General features: G+C 35.7%; 1 protein-coding gene across 1 annotated transcript; it reads right to left on the bottom strand.

Annotated features, from left to right (window-relative positions):
- Window positions 1-1,103: 1,103 nt before the first annotated feature.
- Window positions 1,104-12,684, bottom strand: LOC132545505 (prostaglandin E synthase 2-like). Its single transcript, XM_060209191.1, has 6 exons — window positions 12,376-12,684; window positions 10,450-10,665; window positions 9,506-9,711; window positions 8,225-8,437; window positions 7,012-7,129; window positions 1,104-4,492 (listed from the first exon to the last, which is right to left on the bottom strand). Exons 1-6 carry the CDS (start codon window positions 12,682-12,684, stop codon window positions 4,325-4,327), a joined length of 1,230 nt encoding a protein of 409 aa, XP_060065174.1. The 3' UTR covers window positions 1,104-4,324.
- Window positions 12,685-13,316: the final 632 nt, after the last annotated feature.

The raw sequence follows: 13,316 nt of genomic DNA, 5'->3' as shown, positions 1-13,316 counted from the left end.
ATCCATCAGAGAAAACTGACGGTTTTCAAGTCATTTACCAATGTTTATTATAATTTCAAACTACTAGTTTGAGATATTTCAGGATCATGGTATAAAAATTAAGGACTGAATTTTATGTAGCACTTTCTAATTTTCAATGTCAAGATCTCATTTATATGGGAAGGGTCTAAATTTTATACATCATTTATTTGGGAAGGGTCTAAATTTTATACATCATTTATTTGGGAAGGGTCTAAATTTTATACATCATTTATTTGGGAAGGGTCTAAATTTTATACATCATTTATTTGGGAAGGGTCTAAATTTTATACATCATTTATTTGGGAAGGGTCTAAATTTTATACATCAGAGTTTAACACCTTGTCAATAGATATTGTGTCGTTATTGCATAACTTGAATGTCTTACTGGTATGTGCTTTGTTAAACGCTAACTGGTAGGTCCTGTCTCTGAAGTGTAAATATTTTTAAATTTACTATCGGCAGTTTCTGTCCTTACATCTATACAGAAGTATTGGTGATACCAGAAAGTTGACAGACAGCGAGATATATAGGTAGATACCGGTCAACTCATGACAAGTTCCTATGATCTTGGACCTATCATGTTAATAAATCAATGATATGTAGACAAGTTCTTCCAGGTAAAAACAAAAGATCCTAGAGGGATTTTGGCACCCACCATTGTTGGATCTTTATTTGTTCTTTAAAAAATTGATATTTTACCTTTTTTTTCTCTTCTCTCCTCTGTTTTTGCTCTTCATGATATGAAATTTGAACATTCCTTTGCAGAAATATTCAAAAATATGCATCCAGTATTTTTCAAGAAGCAGCAATAACAATCTTTCAAAGTCAAAATCAAAGATGGCCGCCTGTTTGCCATATTGATTTTATAATCAGTTCCAAAATCAAACAAGTACACATAGATATCAAGGGGAACCTACAAATGAAATTTGAAAGAGATCCATCCCGTACTTTTCCAGGAATAGCAGTAACAAAGACTGTTCATAGACAGACCACGGACCTTGGGTGATTTGAATTGCCCACAATCATCAGATGGTGGGCTAAAAAACAGTATAAAACTATCAGGAAACATGACATTTCTTGAATTTTTATGAATCAACATATTTATTCCAGGTAATATGAACAGGATTTGTAAACACAGACTTCATGCACACAGATTTATTCCATAATTTTTTATCACATTAGTAAATAACTTAAACCTGATATTCATACGATTATAATTCAACGCTCGGTGTAGGGTTGTTTCTTACTGAGACAGCAGGATTTCTCAGACTTATCTTCTTTTCCAATAGCATCAAGTGACCATATATATAAACACACAAAAACATCTGCATTAAGAAATTGACAGAAATGTGACTAGGGTGATATCAAACCAGAGGCCCAATGGGCCTGCACCGCTAGAGTAGCGTTCAATATTCATCAAAAATAGAATCTGTGTTAACATTACAGATATATTGTCATGTACACCATTGGCATTCAACATGGGCACACCAATTAATTTTCACAAATTTCCACAACAAACAGTTTCTAATACTCAACTGCAAACAGTGACAATTGTCACCAGTATTATAGGTAAATGCCATTTCTTTTTTTTCTCAAAATTTATTTGGCTTTCACCTAGAAACACTTTTCAACCAAATACCCTGCCTCTTGAACTTTTGGTTTACCAGCAGAAAATTTTACCAGGTTCAACAAATTTGATCCCTGTGACCATCAATATGGGTCAAGGTCCATTCTTTCTGCAAACTTTGTCAGGCTTCATCCCAGGAAGCTATAGGTCAAATACCTTGCTCCTGTGCCTTTTGGTTAGTCAGAAGAAGTCATTATAAGGTTTCAACCAATTTAACCCCTGTGACCATAAATAAATGTCAAGGTCATTTCTTTTCAAAAACTTTCACTGCCTTCATACTAGAAACCTATCACCTAACTAACATGCTTCTGCACCTTTTGCTTGCAAGCTTTGTTAGCTTCATCCTGGAAACCTGTCAGCCAAATATCTTTACTTGTATTTTATATGACCTACTCCCTGAATTACTTGCCCCTGCTCTAATAATCTTCCATGATGTGTACCTCAAATCTCCTACATGTAAATATTAACAATAACCAAGACCATAGCAACAACTTCATCATTATAAATATGGGAAGAAAAAAAGTTTTAAAAAATCATGGTATCCCAAATGGGATTATTAAAAGGAAATTTGTCTTTATAAAGTTACCTATTCATGCAACCATTACCATTAAGAGCGAAATAAAATAAGAATTCTGCGAAGTTTTTCTACTAGTAAAGAACTATAACTGTTATATACTTTGTCATATCGATACATGGACTCCATTACAATGCTGCTACTTCTGTATCCTACCCAAAAAAATACAATGCCACAGGAACATTTCTCGTTTTTAATTTAAATATTAAAGTTCACTGATATTCCTTGGTTAAGTGACACAATAACTTGTAAAGATATACACAAATATTAAAAGTCCAGTATGAAATGATACAGATGATGTTCCAGATGCTATTTTTACCTTAAGAATGTCAGTGATCATAATACCATTTCAATTTTGTAGGATGCACTGACCTACATGTAGTCCCAAGGATACCAAAAGACTTTATAGACTTTATGTGAGATAGTTAAGGAACTATGATCCCAAGACAGTGTTTACTCTCAAAGCTCAAAATAAACTCACAGTCACAGTAATCTAGTTCTGGCATTCCCATGATAAACCGTCACCAAAATCTAGTTCCTGAAAGTGTTTACTCTCAAAGCTCAAAATATACACACAGTCACAGTAACCTAGTTCTGGCATTCCCATGATAAACATTTACCAAAATCTAGTTCCTAAAAGTGTTTACTCTCAAAGCTCAAAATATACACACAGTCATAGTAACCTAGTTCTGGCATTCCAATGATAAACCTTCACCAAAATCTAAGAGATGCCCCGTACAGGTCAGAAGTAAATCAAATCACAATGATCTACTTTTGAGGCAACACACACATTCAACCCAGAATGTACATAAATCTTGCGGAATACACATCAAATGGTAGTTAAGATGCACCTCAGAAACGAAACAGGGTGAGCATTTTGCTTCAGAAGGACAAAATCATGTAGGTAGACCCCAACAGTTGAAAAGTCCGATGAAGTCCATATAAAGGCACATGTGAGTTTAGTCGTAAAATGTGGTAAAAGTAACCAGGTGATGCTGATTTATGATATCTCTATCACCAAAACAGAAGGTCAAATGAGGTCATATGACACATCATCTTTTCATACTGTTCTCACATCGTATAGCTAGGAGGCCATATTTTAAACAATGGCTGAGAAGTGTTCTGGAAATCTTTAACCCAAGACCAAAGGTCAATAAAGGTTATAAGAACCTCATTTTTGTATGTAATGCAGTGTCTTTTTTATGTACCTTCAAAGAGTAAACCTTGACATTCAATCCAGTACAATCCTGGACAACAGGACATACACCTAGTCATTCTATCTTGTACAATCCTGGACAACAGGACATACTTCTAGTCATTATATCAGTACAATCCTGGACAACAGGACATACACCTAGTCATTCTATCTTGTACAATCCTGGACAACAGGACATACACCTAGTCATTCTATCTAGTACAATCCTGGACAACAGGACATACACCTTGTTCTTCTATCTTGTACAATCCTGGACAACAGGACATACATCTAGTCATTCTATCTTGTACAATCCTGGACAACAGGACATACATCGAGTCATTCTATCTAGTACAATCCTGGACAACAGGACATAATCTAGTCATTCTATCTAGTACAATCCTGGACAACAGGACATACACCTTGTTCTTCTATCTAGTACAATCCTGGACAACAGGACATACATTTAGTCATTATATCAGTACAATCCTGGACAACAGGACATACACCTAGTCATTCTATCCAGTACAATCCTGAACAACTGGACATACACACTTATTCATTCAGTCCAGTACAATAGTAAAAAGTTTCTATTATGACATTCTAATAAGGATGATGACCATGTGACATTATCAATAACTTGTACTTGAAGTTTGTGAAAACATTTTCAGCATTGCAGAAACAATATGTGGTTAGCTGTAGGTTTCTAGATTTAGTTAGGCATGAAATCTCTTCTAATTCTCCTAAAAAATTACCTTTAATAAGGATTTTCTATCAAATACACATAACATACAAACAAAGCATACATTACAACTTGATTTACTATAGTTTTCCATGTAGAAATTTCTCACAGAAGATTATCCTAGTGTCAGAGTTATTTCAACAGAATGAAATTTCTGAAATTTGATCAGCTTGATTTTGACGTCTGTCGCTGTACAGCCTGTAATGTACCGATGCCTTCATGTCTCTGGACAGCATTCTTCATCCGGTTATACCAGGGTTTTATTTTTGTCCTTTCTAAAGTGTCCTTGAAAGCATCACATCCTTCTATAGAGCTGAGCACACCATACACAGACTGTACATAGAAATAACAAATAAAATATAACTAGGTAGAAATAACAGATTACAGGTTCACTGTCTCTCTACAGAGTCAGGTACACACAGACTGTACATAGAAACAACAGATTACAGGTTCACTGTCTCTCTACAGAGTTAGGTATACACAGACTGTACATAGAAATAACAGATTACAGGTTCACTGTCTCTCTACAGAGTTAGGTATACACAGACTGTACATAGAAATAACAGATTACAGGTTCACTGTCTCTCTACAGAGTTAGGTATACACAGACTGTACACAGAAACAACAGGTTACAGGTTCACTGTCTCTCTACAGAGTCAGGTATACACAGACTGTACATAGAAATAACAGATTACAGGTTCACTGTCTCTCTACAGAGTTAGGTATACACAGACTTTACACAGAAACAACAGGTTACAGGTTCACTGTCTCTCTACAGAGTCAGGTACACACAGACTGTACATAGAAATAACAGATTACAGGTTCACTGTCTCTCTACAGAGTTAGGTATACACAGACTGTACATAGAAATAACAGATTACAGGTTCACTGTCTCTCTACAGAGTTAGGTATACACAGACTTTACACAGAAACAACAGATTACAGGTTCACTGTCTCTCTACAGAGTTAGGTATACACAGACTTTACACAGAAACAACAGATTACAGGTTCACTGTCTCTCTACAGAGTTAGGTATACACAGACTTTACACAGAAACAACAGATTACAGGTTCACTGTCTCTCTACCGAGTTAGGTATACACAGACTTTACACAGAAACAATAGATTACAGGTTCACTGTCTCTCTACAGAGTTAGGTATACACAGACTACGCAGAAACAACAGGTTACAGGTTCACTGTCTCTCTACCGAGTTAGGTATACACAGACTACACAGAAACAACAGGTTACAGGTTCACTGTCTCTCTACAGAGTTAGGTATACACAGACTGTACACAGAAACAACAGGTTACAGGTTCACTTTCTCTCTACAGAGTTAGGTATACACAGACTTTACACAGAAACAACAGATTACAGGTTCACTGTCTCTCTACAGAGTTAGGTATACACAGACTTTACACAGAAACAACAGATTACAGGTTCACTGTCTCTCTACCGAGTTAGGTATACACAGACTTTACACAGAAACAATAGATTACAGGTTCACTGTCTCTCTACAGAGTTAGGTATACACAGACTACGCAGAAACAACAGGTTACAGGTTCACTGTCTCTCTACCGAGTTAGGTATACACAGACTACACAGAAACAACAGGTTACAGGTTCACTGTCTCTCTACAGAGTTAGGTATACACAGACTGTACACAGAAACAACAGGTTACAGGTTCACTTTCTCTCTACAGAGTTAGGTATACACAGACTTTACACAGAAACAACAGATTACAGGTTCACTGTCTCTCTACAGAGTCAGGTAAACACAGACTGTCCATAGAAATAACAGGTTACAGGTTCACTTTCTCTCTACAGAGTTAGGTATACACAGACTTTACACAGAAACAACAGATTACAGGTTCACCGTCTCTCTACAGAGTTAGGTACACACAGACTGTACATAGAAATAACAGATTACAGGTTCACTGTCTCTCTACAGAGTTAGGTATACACAGACTGTACATAGAAATAACAGATTACAGGTTCACTGTCTCTCTACCGAGTTAGGTATACACAGACTTTACACAGAAACAACAGATTACAGGTTCACCGTCTCTCTACAGAGTTAGGTATACACAGACTTTACACAGAAACAACAGATTACAGGTTCACTGTCTCTCTTCAGAGTTAGGTATACACAGACTTTACACAGAAACAACAGATTACAGGTTCACCGTCTCTCTACAGAGTTAGGTATACACAGACTTTACACAGAAACAACAGATTACAGGTTCACTGTCTCTCTTCAGAGTTAGGTATACACAGACTTTACACAGAAACAACAGATTACAGGTTCACTGTCTCTCTACAGAGTTAGGTATACACAGACTTTACACAGAAACAACAGATTACAGGTTCACTGTCTCTCTTCAGAGTTAGGTATACACAGACTTTACACAGAAACAACAGATTACAGGTTCACTGTCTCTCTTCAGAGTTAGGTATACACAGACTTTACACAGAAACAACAGATTACAGGTTCACCGTCTCTCTACAGAGTTAGGTATACACAGACTTTACACAGAAACAACAGATTACAGGTTCACTTTCTCTCTTCAGAGTTAGGTATACACAGACTTTACACAGAAACAACAGATTACAGGTTCACTTCCAGTCTATATTGTTAGTTTTACCCAATCTGTGTACCTGTTTATACCTTTGGTAGTTTGATACACCTGTTGACATTTTAATAGACCTGTAATAATTCTCAGCACAGTACTCCTTGAGTCTCCTGTTTATAACTAAATGTCTGTGAGTTGTAACAACATACTTGCTTATAACTATCTAACTGTGAAATTCCCACACTTGCAGTTTTTTACTCGTAATGAAGCTAATATACTTACCAGATCTGCCAGGTTTGGTTTGTCTCCGCCGAGAAACTTCCTATTCCTACCAACAGCCTTTACCCACACATCACACTCATTGTACAGAGATACACGCACATCATTGTGTAGGTTATACCTGGTCAAAAAAAGGAAAGTAGGTCAGGACACCATCAATAATATGGTCAGGACACCATCAACAGTACACTGATTACGTAATGGAGAGGTCTCTCGAGTGGTCGGGTGGCGCACTCACCTTTCACCTAGCCGACTGGGGTTCGATTCCCGGAACGGACGTGAAAAGGTAAGGGGTCACCTGCCCGACCACGTGGGTTTTCCCCGGGTACTCCGGTTTCCTCCCACAATAAGAGCCCTCGCGCGCTTACATCAGGAGTGATTAGTAAAAGTTGACATAACTTGTTTCACAATTGTTGTAAAATAAATAGAGTTTATGAAAAAAAAGAGGTCTCTAAATCTAAAGGGCACAACTAGGCACCGAGGGAAACCTAAGATATAACAGAAAGATTCATTCAGTTCTTCTCAAGAAATAATGATGACAATCTTTCATAGTCAAAGACCAAGATGGCTGGCTGTCAGTCATTTTGTTTTTATTATCAGTCCCAAAGTTAAATGAGTGCAACTAGGGACCACTAGGAACCTACGTATGAAATCTGAAATAGATCTATTCAAGACCTCAAGAAATAGTGATACAAATCTTTCATAGTCAAAATCTGAGACGGCTATCTGTCAACAATATTATTTTTCCGTTCAGTCCCAAAATAAAAAAAAACACAACTAGGCTTCAAAGGGAACCAACCAATGAAATTTGAGGAAGTTTTATCCAGTGCCCCTATAGAAACAGTGATAACAAATACTGTTTACAGACAGACAACATGTAGGATTTACATAGCTCACCATCTGATGATGGAGGCTTAAAGACTGACTCAATTACCATGAAGTTAAAGTAATCACACCTGATTCAGGCTCTGAGAAATTAATTTGTTTTAAATATTAAGTAACCAGTTTTCTTTTAAGAGGAAAGCATTCATACATACAAATACTTGGGTAATCAGTAAAACCAGTTTGTCACTTAGAGTTTAATAACTATGCTTAATTAACAAAATCTTTTTTTACATACTTTGTGATAAATTATCATTCAACGATTTAATACTAAATCATTAACATACCAAAAGAGGGAATATCATGTCCTATAATATACTATTAATTTTCTTACCTCTTTTTCAAAACTTTTCCAAGGAAGTACATGGCTGTGGCTCCCGTGTAAATAACAAACATTCTCATAGGAAAGCTGAAGACATTCTCCCACTCGCCAACCTCTGAGAAGTACCTGAATGCCTGGAGTGCTTCTGAGGGTGTTCTGTACACATTGGGGGATAGCATGTGGACCAGGGTTTTATCTGTCCAGGTTCTCCAGGTCCTTTCCTCCCTAAATCATTTATTAATTAATGTCACTCTAATGTGGTACTTAGTGTCCTAACATACAATGAGAAGAGATCTCAAGCATCTTGGCACCAAGCATAATACAACTTTCATTAGCTTGCTACTTCTGTGTTAACTTTTCTCTACCTTTCCATTCTTTGATGTTCTGAAGTAAATGACTTACGTAATAATGCCTTCAAAATTCAAAAATCACTTTTGATCAGACTTTTTTTTCAAAATTTTTTCTTCCTTTCCTCAGTCATTGGAAAGCTAGTTACATTATGAAATTTAAGAAGCGATCATTCAAAATTTTCTGACTACCTGGTAATACAATGTAGGGAAGACAATTTTAACTGTTCATTTCACAGAACCATTTTTTTCCTCCAAGTAGACATAAAGTTAAAAATTAACAATTAACCAAAAGTAAAGAGAGCTACCGAATATCAGAGAGATTTATCCTATATTTTCTATGATAGTCTTAACAAAAGATTATTGCAAATGATGTTTAACATGATAAGTTTCAGATGCAAGTTTTTGTGAATGGTTTAGGAAGTGTGCAGACTAGCAGGGAAGGGAGCCAGGACTAACATCCAATTTATAATAACATTTGTTCTTCTTACATTTGTTGTTTTCTGAGAAATCAGAAAAAATCCTGACACTTACATTTGTTGTTTTGGTGTTTGGCCATCAGAAACATCGTCATACTTACATTAATTGTTCTGTTGTTCTGTCATCAGAAACATCCTCATACTTACATTAATTGTTCTGTCATCAGAAACATCGTCATACTTACATTAATTGTTCTGTCATCAGAAACATCCTCATACTTACATTAATTGTTCTGTCATCAGAAACATCCTCATACTTACATTAATTGTTCTGTCATCAGAAACATCCTCATACTTACATTAATTGTTCTGTCATCAGAAACATCCTCATACTTACATTAATTGTTCTGTTGTTCTGTCATCAGAAACATCCTCATACTTACATTAATTGTTCTGTCATCAGAAACATCCTCATACTTACATTAATTGTTCTGTTGTCCTGTCATCAGAAACATCCTCATACTTACATCTGCTGTTCTGTTGTTCGGCCATCAGAAGCATCCTCTTGGTACATGATAGCATACTTGTTCAAAAAATCATTGACGTTTTTGTTTTTGACTTCATCAAAGACTTCGACTTGAGGGTAGAAAGACTTGATAACGTTTACAGTTTTGGTTGGATCCAGAAGGTAGGTGTACAGGATGCTCATCACTACAGATGAATCATTCAGTTGCTATGGAAACAAAACCAAACCAGTCTAAATGATCAAATACTGTAAACATATCTCATTTTTTATCATTATAAAGCACAATACTTTCTGCATGAAACACTAAAGTAAGAGTATGTCTATAGTATGAATGTTTAGAGTATACAGATGTTCTACAATATATAGACTTTATTCTAGAAATGTTGTACATTTCTCTTTTCATACCAATCATGTTACAAAGTACTGTATATTTTTGACAATAAGCCCATATGAGATGAAAAGCCTGTCCATATCTATTTCTATTTTGTGGCATTAAAAATAATCACTCTTTCTCTGCCCTGTAATAAGTCTAACATCAAGTAAGAAATGATGAACTTACTACAGGATAAAATAGAGGGCATAATATCATCTTCACTGGGATAGACAGTACTTTCCATTCATAGTTTTTTTTTAAAGCGCATTAATTGGCACATCGAAGATGTGAACCAATTGCAAATATGTGTATCCCTTGAATGTAACAGGAAAATTATTTCTTCAGTGTTTCCACCAAGGATGAAACCCTTAACCTCTGACTTAATAGTATCTACCCTGATTAAAAAACTACAGGTCATAGAAGAAGTTCAAGATATATGAGACATGGATATGATTCAGAGTAATCTGCATTTTAATCATCATTAATAAAGTTCAAATGGAATAAAACTGATAACTTCATTATTTCTAACTGATTGATTGATATCTTAACCAATTAAGATTTGTAGAACTTACTATTTGTTCCTCATTGCCTTGTGCTTGGAACACAAGTATAGGAACTTTCTTATACTGCGACCATTTGATCTCCGACCTTAACACTGAATTCACTTCCACCACATCATATGATAACCCATAATAGTCCAGTAGGGCACGGAGTTTACAGCAAAACGGACACGTCTGATACTGATACAGAACCAACTTCATACCAGTTTTATCAGTTGGTATACGGATCTGGAAAAAGACAAGTTCAGGGACATTTATAACGAAGAAATACATTAAATATGAAAAGTGATGATACCAAAATTCTATATATAGTAACCTTGTTTTAGATCCCAGAACATTTAAACAAAACTATAAAATGCAGCGCAAGGGATGTCATTTTGAAACACATAAGTTCTTTATAATGAAGACTATTGAGGATTGATTTTTTTATTTTCAGTGCAATTAAGTATATTGGGGTAACTAAATATTATTTGATTCATGTTCACATAAATATTGATAAATACATGAATGTTTGTGTAAATAATAGTAAATACACACACTGATTGGTAAGCTGCATCCAGAGACAATGCAATACAAGTGTTAATATTGATATAGATATGTAAGTTGACATTTTTGAATGAATAAAGACAAATACTTTACTATTCAGAGACAGACAAAATGAATTCAGGGTATGTACATCAGGAATCAATATAAATAACAATCTAGACAGATAATCCATGCAGACAAACATTTGAAACCTTTTCATATGTCTTGACCTACATCCTGGCCTGAAACTTTTGACAACTTGACTGAAAAGTAGGCAGAGCTTCTACGTCATCAGTGGTTTTGAACAAAATTGTCATGTCTTTGGTTTTTGTTGAATTTAGTTGATATTGCAACGATTACAACACTTTTATATAATATAGACTAAAATTATTTCAGAATAGGGATAGTGTTATGTAGACATTTCCTTTTGCTTCATGTACAGTATATTTTATTGTGGTTGTTTCTTCTTCTAGTTTAAAATACAAATATATGTGATGTCATGAGGCCAACCCAGGTATGTCGAAAGTTAAAATTAGAAGAGAGACAAGAAATTGTTTAAAGCAAATCCAGTTACAACAAAACCCCACCCTCTCCATAATTCAGATCCCTTTCTATAACTCTGCAAGCTTTGATATTTGGTCCCAGTATTTTCCACACAAAATTCATGTACAGATATAGAAGGAAGTTAGAATGATTACAAAGAATGACCAATAAGCATAACGTATGATTATCCTTTCTCTGAAATAAGCTCATAACATGTTGTAGAACCAGTGAATTCAGGTGCAGAATCCTCTTACTGACATCTACCTAAATTAAATGCCTTCGACCACGATTTTGGTTTTTATTCGATCTATAACATCATAATCTCAAAAGCACTACCACCAAATATATGACGCCAGTGAAATGTGTGCTGATACCATTTTTTTAGGCTGTCAAAATTACTTGTTATGCACGAGTGAGAACTGTTTTCTTCATGATACTCTTAATGTACAGTTTACTGTTTTTCAAAACGTTACGTGTTAATGTTTAAATTATCAAGCATTTTTGTAACAAATTTACCTCTCTAAACAGCAATTGCCACTTAAATGCTGGGCCATTACGCATATACGCAAGTGTGAACAACTTGCATAAGCAATAACGTTTACAGAATTTAGCTTTTTTTCGCAGAACAATCATTTTGTGTTTGCTTAATTTATATATCTCATGAATTTTCAAAGCACCAAGGTATGGTTAACCGGATATGGTCGCGAGTATAACAGTATTTCCAGTATTTGGACGAAATGTCTAACAGTTATCACCTTATTACATGTAACAGGAGGGAGAGGGGGGTCAACAGTTACCCTCAGCTGGCCATTGGTGAAAGAAAATGTCATTCGCGTTTATTCTTTGATCATTATACCAAGTGTAATTCACCTGTCTCGAAGGTTGGATGTTAGGAATCTCATGGTTATCTTCATTATGCACTGTAGTGTTGCGTAAACCATATCTAATACCAACAAATGCGGTCGTCAGTGTACCGATTCCAACTGCGATCAAACGCTTTGACCTTGGCGCTCTAGGATCTGATGATGTCGATTTTGAACTGTAGAATCTGAAAGATGATGTATATCGAAAGAGATTCTGGTTAGGTACTGCTGCGTTCGTTAAGAACCTGGATTTTCCTACAAGGCATTTTATATTATAACTCAGTCTCCTACACGAAGACCTTATGGGGGCCGCCATGTTGTATAATACCGGAACCGGAATTCGAACACCTATCATTGGCAATGCGTAAAATACAGATCTTCTCATTAAATTTTGCTCTTTGGAGATTCACCTATCAGTACTAAGACGCTTTCTACTTTTCATCTTTTTTGTACGTGTGTTTTTAAGGCTGGGTTGGATAAGCCAGGATGAAAATTCTAAAAACTCGGGACACGTTCAATGCACATCGAATCATTATAACGACAGAGACAAATTAAAGAAACTTTCTTGTGCTTAATATAACACCTCACCTACAGTCTGTTTATCCTCACCTGCAGTCAAATTCTGTCTCCTCACCTAAAGTTTACCCTCACTTACAACAATGGGACATGTGTCTCTTCTGTATTAAAAGACAAGTAGTATCCCCTCACCTATAGACAGCCTGTTTATCCTCAATTAAAAAGAGACTGTCCTCAACTTGACACTTCATCTAGACAGGTTGTGTCTCCTCATCTACAGATGGACAGTCTCCACCACTAGAGAGAATGTCTCCTAACCTACAGCTTCTTAAACAGAATGTGTCCCACCACCTACAAAATTTCCTCATTTAAAGACTATTTCTTCACCTAGTTTATCCTCATCTACAGATTGTACCTAGATTCTCATATAGA

Source organism: Ylistrum balloti, unplaced genomic scaffold, assembly GCF_031769215.1.
Source record: "Ylistrum balloti isolate Yb309-2 unplaced genomic scaffold, AGI_CSIRO_Ybal_v1 Utg369596, whole genome shotgun sequence".
Classification (NCBI taxonomy): Eukaryota; Metazoa; Mollusca; class Bivalvia; order Pectinida; family Pectinidae; genus Ylistrum; species Ylistrum balloti.
The sequence above is the reverse complement of the archived record's forward strand: the minus strand, read 5'-3'. Positions and strand labels throughout refer to the sequence as shown.